At 49.1% G+C, this 24285-nt stretch overlaps 7 protein-coding genes across 7 annotated transcripts; 5 read left to right on the forward strand and 2 right to left on the reverse strand.

Moving 5' to 3' along the window:
* Positions 1 to 768: 768 nt before the first annotated feature.
* EDB91DRAFT_1168267 (uncharacterized protein) lies at positions 769 to 2575 on the forward strand. The gene is made up of 5 exons (XM_041320098.1): positions 769 to 1006; positions 1063 to 1186; positions 1240 to 1481; positions 1533 to 1627; positions 1674 to 2575. Exons 1-5 carry the CDS (start codon positions 881 to 883, stop codon positions 2170 to 2172), a joined length of 1086 nt encoding a protein of 361 aa, XP_041170939.1. The 5' UTR covers positions 769 to 880; the 3' UTR covers positions 2173 to 2575.
* Positions 2576 to 5485: 2910 nt separating this feature from the next.
* On the forward strand, positions 5486 to 8395 carry EDB91DRAFT_1062176 (CHAT domain-containing protein; the record flags this gene model as incomplete). The annotated part of the gene is made up of 2 exons (XM_041314507.1): positions 5486 to 7130; positions 7173 to 8395. 2 exons carry the CDS (start codon positions 5486 to 5488, stop codon positions 8393 to 8395), a joined length of 2868 nt encoding a protein of 955 aa, XP_041170940.1.
* Positions 8396 to 8716: 321 nt separating this feature from the next.
* On the forward strand, positions 8717 to 10599 carry EDB91DRAFT_1087111 (GLE1-like protein-domain-containing protein; the record flags this gene model as incomplete). Its single annotated transcript, XM_041316166.1, has 9 exons — positions 8717 to 8835; positions 8884 to 8897; positions 8949 to 9113; positions 9206 to 9326; positions 9381 to 9513; positions 9541 to 9621; positions 9679 to 9912; positions 9963 to 10094; positions 10144 to 10599. The coding sequence occupies 9 exons, from the start codon at positions 8717 to 8719 to the stop codon at positions 10597 to 10599; spliced, it is 1455 nt and encodes a 484-aa protein (XP_041170941.1).
* Positions 10600 to 11891: 1292 nt separating this feature from the next.
* On the forward strand, positions 11892 to 12579 carry EDB91DRAFT_1254766 (uncharacterized protein; the record flags this gene model as incomplete). The annotated part of the gene is made up of 3 exons (XM_041323863.1): positions 11892 to 11951; positions 12004 to 12148; positions 12188 to 12579. The coding sequence occupies 3 exons, from the start codon at positions 11892 to 11894 to the stop codon at positions 12577 to 12579; spliced, it is 597 nt and encodes a 198-aa protein (XP_041170942.1).
* A 2041-nt stretch (positions 12580 to 14620) lies between these two features.
* EDB91DRAFT_1062209 (uncharacterized protein) lies at positions 14621 to 14824 on the reverse strand (the record flags this gene model as incomplete). Its single annotated transcript, XM_041314512.1, has 1 exon — positions 14621 to 14824. A coding segment is annotated over one exon (204 nt), but the record flags the coding sequence as incomplete, so codon positions are not given.
* Positions 14825 to 20114: 5290 nt separating this feature from the next.
* EDB91DRAFT_1254768 (uncharacterized protein) lies at positions 20115 to 21682 on the forward strand (the record flags this gene model as incomplete). Its single annotated transcript, XM_041323864.1, has 5 exons — positions 20115 to 20261; positions 20313 to 20531; positions 20582 to 20992; positions 21044 to 21177; positions 21232 to 21682. The coding sequence occupies 5 exons, from the start codon at positions 20115 to 20117 to the stop codon at positions 21680 to 21682; spliced, it is 1362 nt and encodes a 453-aa protein (XP_041170944.1).
* Positions 21683 to 21933: 251 nt separating this feature from the next.
* Positions 21934 to 24135, reverse strand: EDB91DRAFT_1087115 (uncharacterized protein; the record flags this gene model as incomplete). Its single annotated transcript, XM_041316167.1, has 11 exons — positions 21934 to 22091; positions 22126 to 22274; positions 22325 to 22526; positions 22577 to 22694; positions 22745 to 22891; positions 22942 to 23059; positions 23110 to 23237; positions 23278 to 23395; positions 23446 to 23551; positions 23750 to 23805; positions 24057 to 24135. Coding segments are annotated over 11 exons (1379 nt in total), but the record flags the coding sequence as incomplete, so codon positions are not given.
* Between the last annotated feature and the right edge of the window lie 150 nt (positions 24136 to 24285).

Here is a 24285-nt window from a genome sequence, read left to right on the forward strand (position 1 = left end):
GTTAACATGGTGGCGAGGGGGAGCTGGGGCATTATAAAGTCCTAGTATAGGGGCTCGTGGAGTACATAAGAATGACGCATGTCGGAGCAAGGATATGATGACGATATGATGCAACCCGGCTTGTAGCCTCTGGAATTTGAAAGAATATCCAAGATCCAGATAGACTGTAATCGTTTGCTTCCTTGAAATCTCCGACAATGACCCTCCAGACATTCAAGCCTTTGTGCATGTACTGGTGCAACTTCACACATATGCATCACGGCTTAGTGAAATGAAGAGTTCGAAAAGATCGAAGCGAGTACACTTTGGCGAATGTGTCGAGCACTATTAACGGCATACCAACACGATGGGAACACTTAGCCGCAGTGTTCAACATATGATCCCGATAGCGGCTTATTCTTTGCAGTCAGTACCACCCTACGCCCCGAGACTGGCACCAGGCTGGCATGTAGGAGTGGATCGTCGCCAGGATTTCTCGTTCCGCGATTCGTCTCACTTGGCCGCATCAGTATGTAAGAATTAATGGTCCCTGGAGGTTTCCGAAAAGCAGACGACGAGGGCAAGTCATGGGTTCGATCTATGTAATATGATGACCAAGGTGAACACGTTATGTACTTTTCTTTCGGGTACTCACTGTCTCAAGCTGGATCCGATGTTCCTGTGGTGTCAAGAGACATGCGGCATGGTGATGATGGACTACTAAATGGACTAAATATAGACCTTTAATGTTCTATTTCGGGTGTGTGAACTATTTTTTGCTAAAGTATTTGAAGTTGCTTTTGTCTGCTGCGGTTCTCCCACTTTTTTTTTCTGCTCGCTTTAGACTCCCACTCCCGACAATAACAGCCTTCGTCGTCTTCTCACCACCAATCTTTGAGACATGTCTCGTTCCACTCTTTCTGTACTTTTGGCTTTCGCCGCCGCTTCAAAATTTGCCCTTGCTCAACCTGATCCAGCTGACCCAACCCCACTTGTCGACAAGACTTATGCTTACCCATCAGGAATAGTAAGCTATTTTGTCTATTCATTTTTTTTTATTCCTATGTTCACACCGGATTCAAGCCCTACCAAGTTGACTACAACACCGCCGCTATCCGTGGCCCTCAGACCGGCTACAACATCTGTAACTCTACCACCGAGAACCAGAACTCCTTGTGCCAAACCTCGATGGTGAACCACATTGACGGTGAGTGTCCTGTTAAAAACAGCACCTGCACCCGTGTTTAATGACAACTTCAGACTTCTGCTTGTGGGCACCTGCCACACCCAACTCCACTATCGGCGATACTGAGCAGTCCGAGGTTGCGTGGTGCACCAAACCCGGCCACGGCACTCGCCTCATTCCCAATGGTGCCCTTCAGGGTGTTCAGTTGCTCCGCACATCAGAGTACATCCAGATCGCCGGTTTCATCGACCAGACCCAGATTGACATGAACGGTCAAGACTACGGAGGAGAACTCGACCCGCACGGTGCTGATCTCGTCAGTCCTTCCTGCGCCACCTTATTCGATCAGAACTGACCTCCATTCCAGCGTGGGAACCCTCTTGGAGGCTTGATGTACTCTAACGCGTTCCCAAGCAACAATGGTAACAACAACACTTACCAGCAAGTCATTGACTGGACCAAGTATGTCCCTCATGTAAATTCTCACTCTCATTCTAACGCGTCACAGCTTCATGGGTGGCAACGCCTTCTGCATCACCATCTGTGATCCCGCTTCCAGCAGCGCCAACCAGTCCGCTTACTGCCAGAACATCTACGACCGCATGGGTTGCAGCTACAACATGCCAAACAACGCCCAGAATGGCACCTTCGAAGCTTGTGACGCTGACCTCAAGACCCCCGTTGGCCTCTACGTCACCGGCGGCGTCACCATGACCTACTCTCAGCCAGCTACCGCTGCAGTCGACCCCCCCTACACAGCTGTCGTTCCCGCCTCCTCCAACTGTGTCACTTACGCCAGTGCTGCCCTCTACACCGGCCTTGCCACTGTCACCCCTACTGGCGTGACCGCTTCGGCAACTGGTACAGGCACCGCCAAGTCTGGCTCGACGGGCTCAAGCACAGCTACTGGTGCCGCCGCAACCAACACCGGCGCTGCTGTCGCTCTTGGCGTTTCAACCTTCGCTGGTCTCACCGGTACCCTCTTCGCCATCCTCTTCCTATCATGAACTCAGTGTGCCATGTCATTGACTATATTGTTTAGCCTTGCATATACTAATGTACCTGCACCTGTACACTGATTTTTTTCACGATAGTGTTGGGTTATTTGTCTTTGCTTTTATTGAGACGATGTTGTTATTCGTGCAACGATGGACTTGTTTTTACTGATTTGATTTGGTTTTATGTGGATGGGCCTTGAGTCGCTGATGTTGTTTGGACCATGGCCACGAACTGCAATACAGCAACTTGATGATCCTGATTACAATTAGGTCGTGTCCACTGCATTTTCTGTCTGCGGTGCGGTAATTTAAGGCGAGATGAACACAACGTCTCGCTGTCACCGTGACATTGCTAACCATACACCGAAATGCAAGTGCCATAACTGTGTCCGCTTTCCTGGCCTGCAACAACCTTTTATCTCGCTAACGTTAAACGCATTTCTCCTGCTGTCAGGAACAGGCTCCTCCACAGGCACAGTGGTTCATTCACAAAAATAGACACGCATCGTTACTGCACTCACGGTCGAGTAAGATCTCCGTGCGGCGTGCGTCCTCGTGAGTCTGAGATTGCTCCCTCGTAGGCTTCTCGACCTTTGAAAGGCTAAAGTTGTGCCAATTAGATGCGCGTTGATCACCAGGCATCGGTATACTTTATTGTTCAAGATCAGACACCCTACCGGCTGCAGTTCAAAGGATCATGTCAGTGAGCGGCTCATACATTCGACCCGAGATTTGGACACCCCCGTGGTTGGGCCACTTTCCTTCTGACTGTCGCCTGCGACCGTACGTGTTTGAGTTAGCTCTAACCTAGTCTTTCAGATTCCGACGCACAAGTTTAGACGCATGACATTGCACATGCTCACCAAAAGAGCATTTTATCAACCAATCCTCCTACGAACAATGTCGAAAGGATATATCGTGCCCGTCGATATCCTACAGGAAACGCCGCTCCAGGTGTCAACCCAGTAACCTTGTGGTATTCAATTCCCCGGCGCATAACCTTGTAAAGATCGGCACGTCCCATCTCTTTCATGGGACATCTGTGCTGGATGTAACCGCACTCGTATCTCTCGGCGAGGGGCCCAACTCCAAAACCGGCGATGCGAGGCGAAAAATCGTTCGGAAAGCTGTTGGGGGTGGTATTTCTGAGGCTGTTATCGATGCATCGATAAATCCTCATGCCGCTGGTGAGATATAGGTTGCTTTACACCTTGCGTTAAGTAGTGCCCCACTTGAAGCCGTCCCTGTTCACTTGGCGCTATACGACTTCACACTCAAAACATCACCTCCATCGGCGTTCGACCCACGGAGCACGGCAGGTGTGCAGAAAAGCTAATATATCTACGAGTGCCGGTTCTACTGACTGGTATTGTGGTGTGATCTATGGGAATGCGCAAGATTTTACAAGAACGTTGAGTTCATCGAACGGGATGACTTTCTCATGACAATTGAACCAGTCTGCATAGCTAATGGAACTGGGCGAGGATAAAAGCGAGACGAATGAGATCGGAGGCATGGAGTGCCGACAACAATGACGCGCCTACTTGATGAGAGGATCGATGGTCTCCGCGGGAGTAAGCACATCTCGAGCTTCTGCACGCATTATATTGGTGGAGCGCTGGGCTGGTGGGTTGAATGTAGACTCAGATCTGAGATATAAAAGACAGGGAAACTCATGATTGTTAGGAACTTGAGTGAGAGGAGGTAGACTGTTGTTTCAACTGTGAGCCTGAATGCAAACTTGATGAAGATGCAAAGATACAACCCAAGTACTGTGCTCGGCAAACACCGGACGGTGTCTATCCGATGTCCATCTAATGGACATCCCACCGTACTATGCAGCTCTAGGCATATATACGTAGTAGGTGCTCTCGTATCTCAGGCCTCAGGGACAGATGTTGGCTAGTTGCAACAAACAGACTGAGGCCCGGGTATGTATGTTCAAAGTCTTGTCCTCCTGCCCCTTCTAACCCTTGCTCCAAGTCAGTGCTGCACGCATTTTCTTCGTCACTTGTTGTACTGACCCGCTCTACTAGATTTGTAATACTCTCGCGAATCATCGCCTTTCTTTCCATGACGCTCTCGGTCATCTTCCCCCATCGCATCAGCTCAATCGGACTCGTGGAGAATGAATCTTTTTTGTGCACTGGGTGTCGTTCTCAGTGGTTTGTATTGTTTACACTATGAAATATATATGCTGCTTTCTACGTTTTGCTTTATAGTGTGCTCAATGAGTCGGATGACTACTATGAGTGATAAAAGCCTCGCCAAGAGTGGCAAGACTACTATAGGTCAACATATTGCAGGGCGCTTTCAGATTCTCATGACCGCTCCAATCGACTGCATACCAACAGCCTAGCCCATCGTAGGCCGCTTTTCCTGACGATTGACCATATCATTGCAAGCACTTCAATACTCTCCCGGGCCCGAGACTGCCGGGTGTGTCCTAATTTTGGTCCAGCGTCTATCGTGCCGGCCAGCCATCAATCACATAACTACACGCACGGCATGTCCTCAGGCCTCAACGTCCAACGTCAACCTTCACCCATTTCTTCTCACCCTCTCGCTTGAACCCTCTTTGGCCCACCACTCAGCCCATCCAAGATGCGTCGTGTCGTTCGTCGTTTGCGTGGTCGCGCCGAATTCATCAGACTTGAAGGTGGGTCACTCCATACGACTCTGGCATTTGTTTCGTCATCATAACCCTCTATCTCTAGTCATTAGCGGAAGAAATATCAGCGTACCCTCGCGGCGCATACCCGCAGGCATTTTCATTTCCATCAAAGTCGACTCGAGGAAGCGGTGGAGGTCAGCTCTCCGAGTCCTATCATCCAAAAGCTCTGTAGCTTGGGGGGAGACTGTGACCTTGTAAAAGCCTTCCACGAGACTCGATGCCAGTACTCATTACCGACTTGCAGATCAACAGATGCCTCACCTAGGTTATCAATGGAGATCCGGGCATCCTTTGAACTCGGTCAAATGCTTGGTCATGGAGAAGTGATCAGCGAACTTGAAATTACGTGGAATGAGCTGCTCGATCATGGAGACGAACCTTTCGGTGAGTTATCTGCTTCTCATTCAGGCATTTCTATCAACTGGTCGTAGATCTGTCCTTTCCACCCATTGGTGGTGCCCACCCTTCTCTCACACTGAAGGCCACTTCTGTGCACGCTCGCGGACACGAGGATACCGGACTATTTGATGTAAGTGACACTAGCCCTCGTGATTGCAACGTCCACTGACAGAACACAAACTGCAGTCCATAGTTGACTCCGAGATCACGTGGCATACAGATGCAGGCCATGCGCGTTTTCAAAAACATATGAGAAGCCAGAATATCTCTCTCCTGAGGGGTTCTGTAAGGAATTTCCAATGGGTTTTGGATGAGTGTCCAGTCGGCCATCCCGACCGCGCCGCCGCTCTTACCAACCTCGCTTGGGCGCGCCTTGAACGCTGTATCCGAAAAGATCTTCGAGATATCGACTCTACTACCACTCTATTCCGCGACGCCCTTGCATTGCGTCCGCAAGGCCACCCAGACCGTCCCTTGTCTCTTTATCATCTCACTGAAGCGCTGAACTGGCGCTACAACAATCAACACACCACCGCTGACATCGGAGAATCTGCCCGACTCTACAATGAGCTCCTACCTCTCTGCCCCGAGGGCTCCTATCTTCGTAGCATCGCAACTGAGGGAAATGGTGTTGATAATGTAATCCGGGCATGCAATGATCTTCCAAGGGTTGGATCTGATGAAGGCATTGAACTTCGACGAGCCGTCCTCGAGCTCTGTCCTCTGGATCATCAACACCGTCCAAGAGCCCTTGAAGAGCTCTCAGAAGCCCTCAGCACACGCTTTGTACAACACGGCAGCATCGACGATCTAGAAGAGGGTATACAACTTTATCGTGAAGTTATTTCTCTCCCTGGAATTCCTCATCATGCAACCTACTTGAGTAACTTGGCGTCCGCACTCAGAGACCGCTTCCATCACCAAGGGACATCTCACGACCTCGACGAAGCCATCTGTCTACACAAAGAAGCGCTGTGCCTGCACCCTGTTGGGGATGTATTTCGTGATAGATCATTGGATAATCTAGGGGCAGCCCTCTGGATCCGTTTCACGCAACGTGGTAACATTAGGGACATCGACGAAGCTATCAAACTCTATCGTGAGGCCCTGACATTGTCCCAACCTCTGCATGCAATTCGTGACATCACGCTTAATAACCTTGCCGTCGCGCTCAAAACCAGATATGACAAATTGGATGCCAGGGAGGATCTTAACGAGGCCATCAATTTGCACCGCGAATCACTTCGGTTCAAGCAGCTTGACGATCCAGGGCGCCACAAAACACTTTGCAATTTGAGCGCGGCACTTTACTCTCGTTTCATGGACACTCGGGAGAATGAAGATATCGAGGAGGCCATCGATCTCTGCCAACAATCATTGACGGCTTTGCCCTCACTGCACCCAGGCAGATGGTTCTGCTACAAATGGCTGATGATGGCCTATCTGGCTCGTTACCGGGTACAAGACTTGGACAACCCTGCCGATTTGTTACTCGCAGTGGAGAACTTCAGACAGGCATCAAGACACCCCACTCAAGGCTTTCCACGTCGTATTGAAGTAGCCTTGTGGTGGGTTGATGCTGCTGAGGATGATAAACGTGAATCTGCCCTCGAAGCATACCACACATGCTTCGAGCTTCTCGATAGTCATCTGGTTACACGATCATCGACCACGTCACGGCGTGAAGCTGCGGCTGCCTTCAGTAATGTCAGAACACTCCCTGTAGACGCTACATCATGCGCCTTACGCCATCATAACCTACAAGAGGCCGTTGAACTTGTGGAGAAGGGCCGTGGCCAGCAATGGTCACTGGCCTCTCGCCTGAGGACTCCACTTGAAGACCTCGAGTCCGCAAATCCCAACCTAGCTCACAAGTTTTTGGAGCTCAGCAAGTGTCTGTCCGACGCTCAGGGTTCTGTAGCAAACACAGATAGAGCTGCAGCTGAGCGGGCAGCGACAGAGTATAGGCAACTTATGAAGGAATGGGACGCTGTGGTGGCTGATATTCGTGATCTCAAAGGTTTCTCGCGATTCCTACTCCCACCCTCATACGAAGACTTGCAAGCAGCAGCGAGCCATGGTCCAATCATCATCCTCAATGCCAGCAAGTACTCGTGCGACGCTCTCATTGTTCCTACATCAGGGCAGCCCCACCATGTCCCCTTCCCTTCTCTCTCCGTCGCAGACCTCGAGATGCTGAAGAAGGACTTTGCCAGGGAGATAAAGCATGCAAATCTTATGAGCCCAACAGAGCCGAGGAAGACTTTACGAGCACTCTTGCGGAAAGTATGGGACATGATCATGCTACCCATTGTCAATATCCTTCAGCATGACCTCAAATTGCAGCGCCGGTCTCGAATCTGGCTGTGTCCGACGGCAGCCTTCACGTCTATCCCTCTCCATGCAGCTAACTCCTTCAAGCGAAAGAATCCAGACCGCCCTGGGATGGAACCATGCCTTGAGGATCTCTACATCTGCTCTTACACGCCAACACTGTCGGCATTGATCAGATCTCGACAGACCATGAAGACGCGTTCGGGAACGCCGTCCTTTGTGGCGATCGGGCAGAGTCAACCTGGTGCTGGGCAAGGCACAGTGCTCGCCGATGTCGATAGCGAGCTCGAGCTCGTCCATAAACTCCTCCCCCCCAACGCCGAGTTCACCTATCTTTCTGGCGCCAAAGCTACTCGGGCAGGTGCACTCGAAGCTTTGCAACACAACACCTGGGTGCACCTCGCTTGTCATGGCACGCAGGACCACGAGCAGCCTTATAATTCACGTTTCGCTATGAAAGATCAGCCCCTCACGCTACTTGACATCATGGAGAATAATGCTCCACAAGCTGAATTCGCATTTTTATCGGCATGTCATACTGCCGTTGGTGATGAGAAGACCCCCGACGAAGTTATCCACCTTGCTGCTGGTCTACAATTTTCCGGTTTCAAGAGTGTCATTGGCACACTGTGGGTAGTTGATGATGCTGTTGTAAAACACATTGTTAAAGTGTTCTATGAGAAGATGTTCACAGATTCAAAGGAGGGGGACCATATCATGGACTGTACGAAGGCAGCCTCCGCACTGAACCATGCTACGCACGTCGTGCCAAAGAAGGAGGTGCCGCTCGAGCAGAGGATTGTTTTTATTCATATCGGTGTGTAGTTTCATTGCCTTTCATGTAGTTCATATTTACAAGTCCACCTGTACCTATACTATTGATTTCTCAAGTTCTATAACTTATCCATATACAGACGGGCGAACCAAATTGTAGACTTCATATAACGCAGTACAATACAATCTTTGAACGGACGCCGCTTTATGTATTGAACATCTCTATGAATGAATTGCAATTGAACGGTATTGCGAAGCACTTAGAAAGTATTTAGTTTAGTGCTAGAAACACTGAGGCTATATATAAGTAACTTGGCCAGACCATGCTCAAGTCGACCGTCATCGTTTCCACTTCCTCGCAGCTCACTCGCAATGCCATCCACATTCACCAAGACTTTTGACACCCTTGCATTCAAGGGGACTGTCACGATCTCTCTGGGTCTCTACATAAACGGAGAGTCCGTGGACCCTGTTGAGGGTGGCACAATCGAGTGAGTGCTTTCATCGTACACTTGAACGTTGGTCTCATTCATACACAGTGTTGTCAATCCCGGTACGAATTCTTCGTTCGTAAGTATCTCATAACTATAAGGTATTCTTGCAGCAATGGGTAAAGTAGTTACTTCCATCGCAACCGGGACGAAAGTCGATATAGACATTGCTGCGAAGGCAGCCAAGAAAGCCTACAAGACTTCATGGGGCCTTAAAATTCCTGGAGCTGAGTGTGGATTCGTCTGCCACGCTCACCTTCACCATCTCCTGTACGGAGGTACGTGCACAGCGTATGAGCCAGCGAACTAAGCTGACCCAGTACCAACAGATGATCTCGCGGACGCAACTCTACTTTCGGTCTCCCATCAGATTCTGAAAGCGATTTCGAGGAGCCGCCAACAGATTCAGACTCAGAATTATTATCCCCCAGCTCCCTTTCATCAGACTCGTTCTGCTATGTGTCTGAAAAAGAAGTCCCTCCTCCTCCTCCGTGCGCGTGTTATTATTATCTTTGTGCTCACGCTCGCTCACATTGTTTTTGCAGCCGCCCTAAGCGCGACCCGCACAGTCCAGCTGAACAGCATCATGTAGAGGAAACTGTAGCTGCTATACGTTTACGCACGCGACACCACGATACCTATGAAGAATGGGAGAAACAGACGCGCAAAGATGCATTTGTGCGTGACTATATCTATCTACGCTAGTACCCGGACGTTAATACGCTCGTAAATGGTTGGAAGGAGCAGGATAAGAAGTTCCGTGATAGGATAGAGGGCGTCATACGGGTTGAAGAGGAGTGACTGCGCGCCACACTCGAAGCTGAGCGCAGAGCCCGGTAAGAGGCCGAGAGAAAATGGAAGGAGGAAGAAGAAAGACGAAAAGTAGAGGAAGAGACGAAGCGGCTAGAAGAGGAAAAGGCACAAAGGCAACGAGAGGCAGAAGCGCCTGCGAAACGGCAAGAAGAGGAGAAGGAGCGCTTGCGCAGGGAGAAGCTGGACGCCGAGGAACAGGGCAGGGCACAATTAGGAATGTCCTTGGCCGAAGAGGACCGGGTGTACGCCCGTGAAACTCTCAAGGTACAGCGGCTGCTTCTTACGGCGTACTGCAATACTAATACCTTATTCAGAATTTAAAAGCCAGGGCAATGAAGAGAGTCAAGGAAGACAAGCAACTCAAATCCCAATGGAACGCCATTCACCGACAGATAACACCAAAGATCGGGCAACTTACACATGACATCGACTCCGTCATGCGGATAGTAAGTTCATTTCCGCTATTAATACATCACTTGAAATTAAACTTTACAGACCCAACAAATCAACGATATCGTTCGTCCAAACGACCGACTTCCTATCGACATCTACTTTGCCGCTCTGTCCTCACTAGCAAAAGCCATCCTTCTTCAAGCCGAAACAGAGGTCACCGCCGAAAAGCGGAGCGCTATACCCCTGGCCATGGTTGCCGCGAGACTGCTAGGCACGCTTGAAGGTTTTCCGGACATCTTCGCGAAGCTCGTACAACGGTCCGGTGGGTGGCCTGTGCCATCAGCGATTCCTTCCACGGACTCGGACGGTACTGCGTGGAAAGGCGAGGAGCGCACCAAGGCTATGGGATACCGGACGAATGAAGGCCAGAGGGAGAGCTTATCTGAACACGTTATGCGCGTATCAGGGATGATGCGTGTTTATTTCCTGATTCTGGCTGCGCCTGTACCGCAGCCATTGGAAAAGATGTTCCGGTTACCACGTTTTTTGGCGTATTGATCTCGACCAGATCATCATATCCAATCTTTCTCGTGGTGTCAGTGACGTGCTTTTCCACGGACGCATTGCCCCAGGCTTACACGCGCTACCTAACAGGTGTGCCATGATCTTGTTCTCCTGCTTGTTTTTGTGCGTTGTCTAATGTTCGCGTGATTGTCACGATCATATCTTTCATATGGAACGCACAATACTGATATTTGACGGTAAGTTCCCTGCCACCAGGATTGACTTTGATGGTTCAATAATGATTTTCCCAGTCTCCAGTCCAATCGACTTCAATCGCTTGGAGTCCTGGCGGGTCTTAGCACCAAAGGCACAGCGTGAGCGCTACACCTGGACTCATATCCTGTGGGTGTTGCTAAAGATTTACGTCAAAATGCGCGTGTTTCAAGAACATGGCTGCACGCGGCGAACAATCAGACTCAGCTCTGCAGCCTGGAGTCCGTTCGGGGGCACCGAAGGGTTTTGACAATTGTTTCAGATCAATGAGATGGTTGTATGAATTACCAGGACGTAACAGTGGCGGCGTGGCTCCATAACATAGTTGCTACCTCTGAGTCTGACTTATAGGGTCAAAATAGAAATAGGTTTCAAACTTGTGAAAAAATATCTTTTGGTGGGCTGGTACATATCATAGAGGGTATCGATAGGATGGATATGAGCCAACAATTAAGAAAAACGGCGGTTGGATTGTGGAGATATGTTCAAAATACCGATATTTGAGCCAACCTCCCATATCACAATAATGCTGACCTCTGGAAGGTCTGGGACCATTCCCAATCGATTATATAGGGAAGTTGTAAATAGGTTCGGTTAAATAACTGGTTTTGTTAGGACTTTGGCTTTTAAAAGGAAAAAATTCTATATATATTGGTCATAACTACAAATAATCACAGTATAGCAAGGAGTGAAATAGTTGTAAAACAGAGATAGGCATTCAGAATAGTTAGCACTTGCAACTGTTGCGAGTGCTACAGGATTGCATATGCAGTGTAGTTAGCACTTGCAACAGTTGCAAGTGCTACTGCAGTACAACTGTAGTAGCTATATTGTCGCACTCGCAACTGTTGCAAGTGCTAATGCAGTACGGCTGTAGTAGCTATACTATCACACTCGCAACCGTTTCGAGTGCGATGGTATGTCACGTGATGTTCGCGGACCCTGTAATAGTAAGAACATGAGGCTAAGGGTCGAGGGGATAGGGCAAGAAAACGGGGGCGAAAGAAAATTGCCCTCTTATCGATAACCATCATCACCTCTACCAACGTATAGAATAAACCCAAGGACGTCAGATGCCTCCGAAAGCACCGCGCAAAAGCGGGGGGAAGAAGGCTGGGGGAACAACAGTAGCGGTGAGTGATGAATATAGAACTAACCAGTACTTCCTAATGCAACGCCTATCAGAGTGGAGCAGCATCCAATCTGCACTTGGATGAGAGGCCGATCCGAGCGCAGGATGGCAACAACCTAGCGAAGCAGATGCAGAAACTCGACACACAGGTCGCAAAATGCAAGGCAGGCGTTGCATGGATCGATCTGCTCGCGATCAGTAATCGGCTGAAGCTAGGAGTATACAATGACTGACTAGAAAATGAGGCGGAAACGAACAAGCTAATATCGTCGTTCAGGGGCTCTGGGGTTGTGTCGATGAAGATGAAGGCCGCGATTCCGATCATCATCGACACGAAGCGAATCAAGACTGGACTGGAGCTGGCAGCGAACTTTGATGACCCAGACGACGTACCTCAACTTGAGCTTAAGGACAAGGACGACATCGTTGTAGCGTCTGGACAGCATCGTCTGTCAGCGCTTCGCCGATATGTGCAGCAGCTTGAAGACGAGTATGCATCGCTTGAGAAGAAACGAGGGAAGATATCGACGCTGAAGCATCTCACCGAAGATCACATTTATAGGGTCAAAATAGAAATAGGTTTCAAACTTGTGAAAAAATATCTTTTGGCGGGCTGGTACATATCATAGAGGGTATCGATAGGATGGATATGAGCCAACAATTAAGAAAAACAGCGGTTGGATTGTAGAGATATGTTCAAAATACCGATATTTGAGCCAACCTCCCATATCACAATAATGCTGACCTCCGGAAGGTCTGGGACCATTCCCAATCGATTCACAGGCCTCAAATACCTTAGGATCAATGTTTGCAGTATCGGTATTGAGGTGAAATACCGGGATAGTGACATACATGAGGTCAGGAGGAGGAGGAGGACCTTGTATATCTCAGGAACACGATTTTTCCAGGCAATTCTGGCTTTACCATCGTGTTCAGAGGGCTCAATAGCCCCCAGGAAAAATGCTTTTGAAGGACAGGCTAGTCATATGAAGTCTAGAAAAATCGATCTTTGGGTGGGGCAGCATGACCTGGGTGGACAACTTTGGAACATGATTTTTAGAGCGAAATCCGGCTCGACCAACGTGTTCAGATGGTCAAATAACCTCTAGAACGAGTCCTACATAAAGCCAAGCAAGCCATATGAAGGCTGAAAAAATCGATCTTTGAGTGGGGGGTGGATGACAGGGGCAGCCAACTTTGGAACATGATTTTTAGAGCCGAAATCCGGCTCGACCAACGTGTTCAGATGGTCCAATAACCTCTAGAACGAGTCCTACCTAAAGCCAAGCAAGCCATATGAAAGCTGAAAAAATCGATCTTTGGGTGGGGGAGCATGACCTGGGTGGACAACTTTGGAACATGATTTTTAGAGCCAAATCCGGCTCGACCAACGTCTTTGTATGGTCCAATAACCTCTGGAATGAGTCCTATCTAAAGATAAGCAAGCCATATGAAGGCTGAAAAAATCGATCTTTGGGTGGGGGTGGATGACAGGGGCAGCCAACTTTGGAACATGGTTTTTAGAGCCAAATCCGGCTCGACCAACGTCTTTGTATGGTCCAATAACCTCTAGAATGAGTCCTACATAAAGACAAGCAAGCCATATGAAGGCTGAAAAAATCGATCTTTGGGTGGGGGAGCATGGCATGGGTGGACATCTTTGGAACATGATTTTTAGAGCGAAATACGGCTCGACCAATGTGTTCAGATGGTCCAATAACCTCTATATCTATATGTTGTGACTGTTTACAGGGTGCAAACGTCCCCGTCCACCTTTGCCTTATTTGGACATAATTTACATAAGCGTCCACCCGTCCCCCTGGCTTTTTTTCCCATCAGTGTTTTTTCTGCACTTGGATTTCCTCTTTTGGTTAAAGTCACTTATGCAACTTTCCCACTGTCCACCCGTCCCCTTCCCCTTTTGGCAACATACATTATGCAACCATCCCACCGTCCACCCGTCCCCTTCCCCTTTTGGCAACACACATTATGCAACGGTCCCACCGTCCACCCGTCCCCTTCCCCTTTTGGCAACACACATTATGCAACGGTCCCACCGTCCACCCGTCCCCTTCCCCTTTTGGTCAGACGCATTATGCAACCGTCCACCCATCCCCTTCTTCTTTTGGTCACTGTGCCACATGCCGATCGTACGACCAGACGAGACTGGCTGCTGAGGGCTGCTCTGCTCACTTTAATAAGTGAGGAGCATATATCAAGATCTGTTCTTTCCCCATGATGCTGTATTCTCCTTCGGAAAGACCATCGCGGAAAAAGATAATCCGCATTGGCGCGGCCCTGCTGCATTCAGATCACTCGTCTGTGTTTTGCCAGTAGATATCGTCCCTGAGCGTGATGCTAGCTATACAAATGTGCGACTGGAGGTAAATCGCCCCTAATTGACATTCTCAAACCAAGAAATGGCTGTCGCTGGACTAATTCACCTTCAATGTCCTCAATCTGTTCTTTCCCCATGATGCTGTATTCTCCTTCGGAAAGACCATCGCGGAAAAAGATAATCCGCATTGGCGCGGCCCTGCTACATTCAGATCACTCGACTGTGTTTTGCTGGTAGATGTCGTCCCTGAGCGTGATGTGATGACTCCATCTGCTAGCTATACAGATCGCTCGTCTGTGTTTTGCTAGTAGATGTCGTCCCTGAGCGTGATGCTAGCCATACAAATGTGCGACTGGAGGTAAATCGCCCCTAATTGACATGCTCAAACCAAGAAATGGCTGTCGCTGGACTAATTCGCCTTCAATGTCCTCAATCCGATCTTTCCCCATGATGCTGTATTCTCCTTCGGAAAGACCATCGCGGAAAAAGATAATCCGCATTGGCGCGGCCCTGCTACATTTGCCAAATTCATCAATTGTAGTACCACACCCGACATATGTAGTATGCTCTCCGCCACGTCATGAAAGGCGGTGAGCAGCTTCTTTGATCTTGGGAGGGAGTCAGTTCATTGCTTTGTAGCACCTCTTCACACAGGTAGCAGAATAAATTCATGATATTCAGTAATACAAACAAGTGGAATGATGTAGCACTATTCAGTTAGTTATCTATAGCCCTGTTGAATCTAGTGTTGCGAGGGTCTAGTTCAGAGGGGTCAGTACGTGATGGCCGTCGGTGCTAAGAAACCACCCACCAAGAAAAATTTGATCGCGTGATACGAAGTGCAAGTCCTGCAAGATCGTGTAACATCAAATGATTGAATCCGATGAAAATACTTACAGAGAATGTGGCAAGAGGGTGTCGGAAGGTAATCCATGTCGAATGAGCCATTAGCATGGTGCAAGGAAGTTCATAGTTGTGGCCGATGTCATCGACGTTGATCAAATCGAGCGACCCGCACGCCCACAGGTGAGACTAGGGTTGAGTCCCAGTGAAGAGTCGGACTAGTGATATTCCGGCCTGGCTTCAGACGGCTTGGGCTTGCAAAAAATCCAGGCTGGGCCAAAGCCACCAGCGACGGCTGGCTTTGGCTCGGCTCTGGCCTGAGCCGCGGCCCGAGTACTATAAATGTAAAATTATGAGTATGGGTTAAGATATGAACTTGAAGCACTCGCCTGTGCAGTAGGAGGGAAAGTGTGATAGGCCAGTGGGAACTGGCTAGGTAGAACACGAGGCCGTGCGATGGTCATGACCCCGGGAGTGACTGCAGGACGTTGCAACGATCATTGATGATTTCCTGGGGGTAGAATGAGTCACGTCCATCGTCTGGGATTATCTGCAGAAAACTTACGCTGAATCGAAGTCGCTCGATAAAACTGCATGGAATTTCAGTAGCAGTTCCTGTTAAACATTCAGAATATGGCCTCAGGCCTCAGTCAGCAAGGTTTCAAAGTGACTTACTTACTCTCATCACGCCAAGATTGAAGCGTAAGTGCTCTTGCTTCCTCCGTCCCACCGGTCGCCTCGTTTAATCCACCTAGTAGCGCGGTCCTTGAACTGAAGGAGAGTATGCAGGCAAGATCTTGGCCGATCAGAACATCTGGCGTGCTCGCAGTGTATCCCCGAGCCTGCGGAAAGACATAATAATGTCATCCCATCCGACGAGAACGAAACTAAGAAGGGAATTCAATAATGAAGAGGTTTTAGCAATTTAGAAGGACCTCCAAATCCTTACCCGTACGGGTGAACGCAGATACCTACATCCCTGACGAGTTGGTCCCAGAATTGTTGCCTTAGTCCATGCAACCCGTCTCTGTACCACTGAATCATATCTTTCATCTCGCAATACGTTAGGGCGAGAAACATCTACAAGGATTAAGGCTGAGTAGGATGGCTTAGGGCATGAATAAACGTACTTCAGATGCCCGAGACAATAGCCCCCATGTCGTCATTGCGTATGGATTTATCTGTGGAGCCATAAGTTCGGTTCTGCGTTCGGTTGAGCAGGATCGGCGCATACATTTGCGATGTTCCTGACAATATTGTCGAATATCTTGAGGGGTTGAAGATATGCAGTCTGGATATCGTCACATCCAACGTTGCAGTGCGATTAATTTAATCAGCCCTCATCAAAATTTATCGTTGAGACACGTACCGAGTTTTCACCAGCGATCGCTTGCTTGCATCCGCAGGTATCTGCAGGATCTAGCCTCAAATTCCTCATAAGGTAGGACTTGGATACGCGATTAGAATCGCTCGTCATGAACACTTGAAGGTGCGAACAGGTACGAGTGATGGATACATGATCGTCGCTCACAAGCACTTGAAGAAGTAGACAAGTATGAGCGAATTAAGTTGAGAGGTAATAAGTACTCAGCGGGAGAAGCCAACTATACAGCAATCCCTCAGAGGCGAAACAAGATGCCCGGAGTATTAAGGATCCAACTTGCAAGCGCTTAGCATGCTCTGTCCGAGAAAAGTAAGCTAACACTATGCAGCAGGAACCCACTGTTAGAAGCTAAAAGAAACATGCTCAGCGTTGAGAGACGACGACTAGATAACATTCGTAGTACCTAAAAGAAACACGCTATAAGAGAACACAATGTGAGACAGAGACGGCGAGATAAGATAACGGTTGACATACCTCAGCGTTGAGAGACGATGACTGAGGTATGAACAAACGAGCGACGCGAGATTATAAATTAAGAGTCGCGCGCATAGTAGGAATTGAGATAAGACGAAAAGACAAAGAGAAACGACGAGTCGATAATCCAACACCCACCAGAGGTAGTGAATGCCTGTAAAGGACGTCAAGGGTGTCCTTCACCCCCTGCAGAGGATCGAGACCATTGGATGATGTGTAAGTACTAGTATATAACGTATGTTGCCAGCTATTAATTGCCACTGGCAGCGCTCATAAGTTTGAAATGTTCAAAGTCCAACATTTGCATTTATTTGTTCCTTGTTCCTACGCGTCAAAAATCTTTGATCGCGTCGATCATCAATCAACACATTTCCTTGCTTGCAATCGTGTATTCTCACCATCGTGCTGCATGTCACTCCAAGCAGTCGGGATCGTAAGTTGTTTCGGTCACTAAAATTTCTAGACTATACGGTGTATAACTATGTAAACTCTTCCTCGACTGATCTACACTACACGTCTGTATTAGCCTTCAAACTTCCGCTTGTTGATATGCGCTCAAAACTTGTCCCCACACCTTGTCTCACCTGGCAGATCTGCTGACGACGACCCAGTAGTTTACCTATGGTAGTTTGATATCAACGGACACCCAGTCCACCTTTGCCCTCACAACTTGCCTGAATTTCCTCTAAGTCCCCACCACCCCTTGACCCTGACTACACCTAGTGCCAACTAAATGTCCGGAAAGCTGGGGAAGCAGAAGAGCAAAGTGAGACATTTGTTATTTCACAGCTTCAGTCTACTGATGCGAAGCAAATACACCCAGTACGACATCGAGAAGCGCCCTGTGACTTGCAACTGTACGGAGTGCATTAAGGAATGTCCGAAAGGCAAGAAAATCCCAAAATACGATGAGCGAAGGCACCGCCAGAGGGAGCAAAAGGTAAAAAGATCGAAAGCAACCACGTCATCCACACAGCAACGGACCTTCAAGGTGACCGTGGCGTTGGCAGGTTCTTCTGCTGACTTCGAGATAGAAGCAGGCAGCTCGTCTGATTTTGGTTTGTCTTTGTCTGTCAAACAACTGAGATTTGCTCTGATGTATCTACGCGGCACATGCGCAATCCTCTGACGACGATTTCCAACCTTTCGATGATCTCACCCCCTCATCTCTGACTCTCGCTTCTCAACTCGACGTTCCAGATATCGACTTACTACCCGAAGCCTTTTCTCTCGACACACTTACATCCAGAGCTCCTTCACCGGCAAGTGAAATGGCTATTTCTGTCACAGGCTCTGATTTCAACTCGGAACCAAGATTGACACGTCTGGTGAGTGCCGTTTTGCGTTTGGACTCTTTGCGTTGTTCGTCCCTAATTGAATCTAGCTCCTCCAAGATTTTCGTCACCTGTCATTGATGAAAAATCAGCAGCCTAAGATTATCGGACAGTTTTATACCTCATCTGCTCGCCACGCCGGTCTGATGATTTCCCATACAGGAATACCTGCTTGAACTTCACGCTCGGTTAGTTTGGCCGCTTGGTATAGCACCTTCTGCCTATCTTTCCTCTTTTCCTCGTCATCTGTATCAACCTCTGATGCTTGCTCTGACATATACTCAGGTCGTAGAAGATCCGTGGGGTCTTTTTCATTCCGGGCTTTGTACTCTTCGACTGCCTTTTCTCGATCTTCAGCAAGCTGATTCAATTGGTGCGTCAGCTCATATGATGAATATATGAAATGAGTCTTACATGCTCTTGACGACGAAGACGCTTGTTAGCAGTGTTGAACTGGCGGCGATTTGCTGCTTTCTCTTCATCAGCCTTTTCAATATACTTGCGCTTGTAGGACCTGAACTTGGACTTTGTGAACGCCACAAGATCGCCATGAGTATAGCGCACGTCTTTGTATCGCAGTGCGCAAGTTTCCTTGTCCTTTTAGGTGCATATAAGAGCTCATCTCGTCATGTCAGGCATCAACTTACTTGCTGCTCCTTCCAGACTGTAAGGATTATCAAACGTTTATCGCCGGAACATGCCGATACTCCTCTCACCGCAACCACCACTGTCAACAGCCTGGACCGTTTGTCAAGCACGATACCCGACCCCTTTTATTAGTACCTATCCTTTCAATTCCTATCGCTCGCTAAACCCTTCCTTTCGTTACCGTTCCTCCATTCGTAACACCGCCGTCTTCACCCTGTCGACAACTCTTATATCATTCTCTCGCTACACTATCAAATACAACGCCACTCCCTTCAGCTACCGCTTTCACCGACCGTACACCGAGCCCTTGCCTTTAACTATTCTAGGACGACCCTTCCTCATCCTACAGTATAAGTAGCCCATGTACATTCCTAATAACGAGCAGAATAGAACGGTAGATCTCCCAGAAGAACGCCCCGAAGAACCCGTCTCATTACCTTCTCTTATCATTGCTATAACGCGGTCACTCTCGTTTACCGATTCACGATATCTCTCGCATCCGTCATCCCTCGTTTGAAGCTAACACTAATCATTATCATTCCTTCAGCGGTCTATCTACCCCCTTCGCACTCGCATCGCCTCTAGCTACGCACGTCGTAGCTAACTTACAAGACTATGTTCGCAGCTTGCGTGAAGACAGCTGAGTTGGCTTCACTCGAAACATTACCTTGGAAGTTGAATGTCATCTTTGGAGGTTCGGCTGCACCATCCTCGTCTATCTCTTGATCCTGCTCTTCGCCAATCTCACTAGCGATAAGTCCGGTAAGATTATAAATTGTCTCTTTCAAGCAGCTCTGACGTGTATAGCAGATAAAATTATTTGTGTTCGTCCGTATGTGCTTATCCCTTCACCGATGTCGTTCGTTTGAGCATGTTTACGCATGTCTACAAACATGCATGTTACGTGCTACGCGTCAAAATGCACGTAACGCGCGCCACGCGTCAAAATGCACGTAACACATAGGTAATACTAACGACGCTATTACTTTGACTACTGACCGCACACTGCAGCGTCGCATTTCGGTTCAACGGCGGTTGTCGTTGTTTGGCCAACAATGTGGCGGCCTTGCGGTGATTTGTTTAAATACTCGCAGTTCCTTACTAACGCTTTGATTCAGTTCCTCCCATCAACTACGCCTGATCATGCCCTCGAAGAAGATGACGGCGAAGAAATCCACCGGGGGTTCAGCCCCCCGCGTGGTCATCACGCTTGAGGCTGCAGACGACGTCTCAGACGCATCGCAGAGCGATGAGATGGACGTAGCGTCCGACGGTTCTCACCATAACGACGTACGTATTATTTCGTTTCATTGCTCGCTAACGTACTTACAACAGAGTTAGTTTTGTATCGTTTGTCGCGACGGCGCCGTAGAGCCAAATTCGCTCGTCTGCTGCAGCGAATGTCCGCGTGTCGTCTGCGTCAATTGCATGGACATACCTGCCGCGTTCCAGCACGCCGTCCTGGCCGATGACGTCCTTTTCCAATGTATTTGTTGTTATATATCCCAGCAAGAGAGCAGGCGGCGGCAAGAGAACGGTCCAAGTCGCTTGCCATACTTTGTCCGTCTTTCCGATCGCTTTTATTCACTTGCGATTCACTTATTCGACAGGGTTTCCACTACTCCGACGGACGGCCGGTACTGGACAGGTTCCTGAACATCCGCGCCACCCTGGAGCTGTCCCTCCGCGCCCAAATATCCTCAGCCCCCGTTCTCTTCGTTCACTTGAAGATAGTAGACTACGACGCTACGGGAGGGTCGTTCGATCTCGCGTACGATTTCCTCAAGCCGTACTTCCCGTGCGGCGGGCTCGAGCGTCGCGAGGTGACGTTTGACATCGCCACGACCGCGAAGGCCGCAAACTATCAGCGATCCGTAGATAGCATGGTACGCGCTCTCAAGGAGCAAGGCAAGTGGGACCGCGTGGTGATAGGCATCTCCGACCACACGGACAACGACAACGGCGACCCATTCGCAGGATACGACGGGAAAAAAAGATTCATCGCTGCACGCGTCGATAATGTGAGTTATTTATTTATTCTGACGGTGATTTCAACTACTAATATCTCATAGTTTTTAGATATCATTCTCAAACCGTGGCAGGGCCTCGTCGATCACGCGTCCGAATCATACTTATGGTTCTTTTGCTGCGGTGCCCTAGTCAACAACATCGAGTCGTTCAAAACCTTGCAGACGTCTATTCTTCGGTATGTCCTCTACTTTCGCTTAGCATTTGCGCTTCTAACCGAGTTCTATTCCAGTCACCGTATGAGCGCCGCTGTTGCATTTACCGCGCCTCGCTTCCAGCCTAGTTTTACATCGCATCTCCTTCTTGCGTTCGCTGAGATCGTACTCCTCGAGCGATTCGCGATTCACAACTCTTTTCCGCACATGCTGGGGCAATCGTTCAAGCTCGGACGTCACACGGACATTTTCTTGATGACCCCAGACAAGGACCAACTGACGGTGACCAAATACTGTTGGACCCACATCGACCATCGCCCATGGGGTCATTACCTACCCCTACTCTGTCCTAGCTGTGGTGTAGGGAATGCTTGGCGATCTGCCAGCAAGTCCAGAGTCTACACTTTTGAGTGCACTAATCACCCTTGTCGTACGTCTTACACATTCAAACAGCCAGAGGGTTCTAGGATGCTGCATCCCGGGAAGACGGGCAGCAGTTGCTGGATCTCCATCCCTTGGAAATATTGAGCGTCTGAATAACATACCGTTTTGTAGACTTAGGATAGACGCGTTTTTTGAATCATGAGCGTTTGAACGAGGCAACGATCCGAAAACACGATCTGGGACAATGACGGCGGCAATGATGCAAAACGCGACCGCAGGAAAGTAACACGACTGGCGGCAAAACAGCGCGCATAAAAGGACACAGTATAGGTTCATATGGCCAGCAATAAGGCAGGCAATCGCCCGACAAGAAGGCAGGCGAGGGCAGGTAAGGACTAGGGAACTAGGGAACTGCACGGGTACGGGTATACCCGTGCGGGTGCGGGGTATGGGTACGTGCGGGGTACAGGTACGGCTCTAGTGTTGCAATGCCCGTACCCGTACCCGTACCCTCGTGCCGGGTTAAGGTTAAAACGGTAGGGTAAGTGTGGTACTGGGTTGCAAGGAGGGGAAGATGAAATACGCACTGTGAGAGGAGAACCGCACCGATCGTGTCGAGTAAGGGCTTGAGAGAGCAAGCGCGATGTGCGCGTGGTATTGGAAAGACGAGGCGAATGAGGGCTTTCTAACGTATCCATAATCGAGGGAAACGGCGCAGGTACGGGCGAGATACGAGCTAGATATGACTTTGATGAGGTTGCAAGGAGGGGAAGATGAAATACGCACTTTGACAGGAGAACCGCACCGATCGTGTCAGGGTAAGGGCTTGAGAGCAAGCGCGATGTGCGCTTGGTATTGTAACGACGAGGCGAATGAGGGCTTGAGAGCAAGCGCGATGTGCGCTTGGTATTGGAACGACGAGGCGAATGAGGGCTTTCTAACGTATCCATAATCGAGGGAAACGGCGCAGGTACGGGCGAGATACGAGCTAGATATGATTTTGATAAGGTTGCAAGGAGGGGAAGATGAAATACGTACTGTGAGAGGAGAACCGCACCGATCGTGTCGAGTAAGGGCTTGAAATGATTCTGACGAATGGGGCTTTCGAACGTATCCGGAATCGAGGGAAACGGCGCAGGTACGGGCGAGATACGAGCTAGATATGACTTTGATGAGGTTGCAAGGAGGGGAAGATGAAATACGCACTGTGAGAGGAGAACCGCACCGATCGTGTCGGGTAAGGGCTTGAGAGCAAGCGCGATGTGCGCTTGGTATTGTAACGACGAGGCGAATGAGGGCTTTCTTATGTATCCATAATAGAGGGAAACGGCGCAGGTACGGGCGAGATACGAGCTAAATATGACTTTGATAAGGTTGCAAGGAAGGGAAGAGGAAATACGCACTGTGAGAGGAGAACCGCACCGATCGTGTCGAGTAAGGGCTTGAAATGATTCTGACGAATGGGGCTTTCGAACGTATCCGGAATCGAGGGAAACGGCGCAGGTACGGGCGAGATACGAGCTAGATTTGACTTTGATAAGGTTGCAAGGAGGGGAAGAGGAAATACGCACTGTGAGAGGAGAACCGCACCGATCGTGTCGAGTAAGGGCTTGAAATGATTCTGACGAATGGGGCTTTCGAACGTATCCGGAATCGAGGGAAACGGCGCAGGTACGGGCGAGATACGAGCTAGATTTGACTTTGATAAGGTTGCAAGGAGGGGAAGAGGAAATACGCACTGTGAGAGGAGAACCGCACCGATCGTGTCGAGTAAGGGCTTGAAATGATTCTGACGAATGGGGCTTTCGAACGTATCCGGAATCGAGGGAAACGGCGCAGGTACGGGCGAGATACGAGCTAGATTTGACTTTGATAAGGTTGCAAGGAGGGGAAGATGAAATACGCACTGTGAGAGGAGAACCGCGCCGATCGTGTCGATTAAGGGCTTGAAATGATGCTGACGAATGGAGCTTTCGAACGCTAGCAAACGCTTAATGGCGTGCACAGCGAATCCTATGGTAGTGCGCTGTTAGTCTGAATCTCCTCCTGGAAATGGGAGACTGGACTTAGAAGGTCGGTAAGCTAGTACATTGGTTATCTCGTACTATGTATAATTCATAGAGACCTGCGGGTATACCCTCCGTGGGTCGTACCCCAGGTCTGGTACCCGTTGAAAACACTAAGGATAGGGGAGACTAATACATTACTAACTAACCCTGTCCAGCGTTAAACTCGTTCCTAGCAACTCGACGATGGGAGTAGTAAGGCTGAACTTACCACATGTTAGCGCTCGCTCGTTGAAGTCAAAAGCATTCGAGTTTGTTAACAAGGACGGATGAAGTTTTGGTCGACGCGATTTCAAGTCGAAAACATTCCAAGTCCAATATTTGTATGTGTTTGCGTATTGTCACGTGCACTCAGCGTTTGCGACGCGGCTTGCCAAACAACGACAAACATAGTTGGTTTATCAACAACGCGCCATTCAGTTCCCACGGTTTGTTTTCTCAACCGCACTTACATCTTATGATCTCTGTTCTTATGGCCGTCACTCCTTTGGGCCCTTGCAGACTGCAGCTGCAAGGGTTCAAAGGCAACGCCTTGAAGTACAGGTATGTTTCTGTCTCCATTCAACCATCTACTGACTTGTTTGCCTTTTTGACGTCTAGGAACCTTTCTGGCAGTCCCCCATTGGGGACTGCCGTCTCTTTGAATTTGCCTGGCGGTGCATTTTAATTCCTATCCTTAAC

Source organism: Suillus paluster (genome assembly GCF_016628075.1).
Source record: "Suillus paluster strain FC165 chromosome Unknown EDB91scaffold_116, whole genome shotgun sequence".
NCBI classification, from domain to species: domain Eukaryota; kingdom Fungi; phylum Basidiomycota; class Agaricomycetes; order Boletales; family Suillaceae; genus Suillus; species Suillus paluster.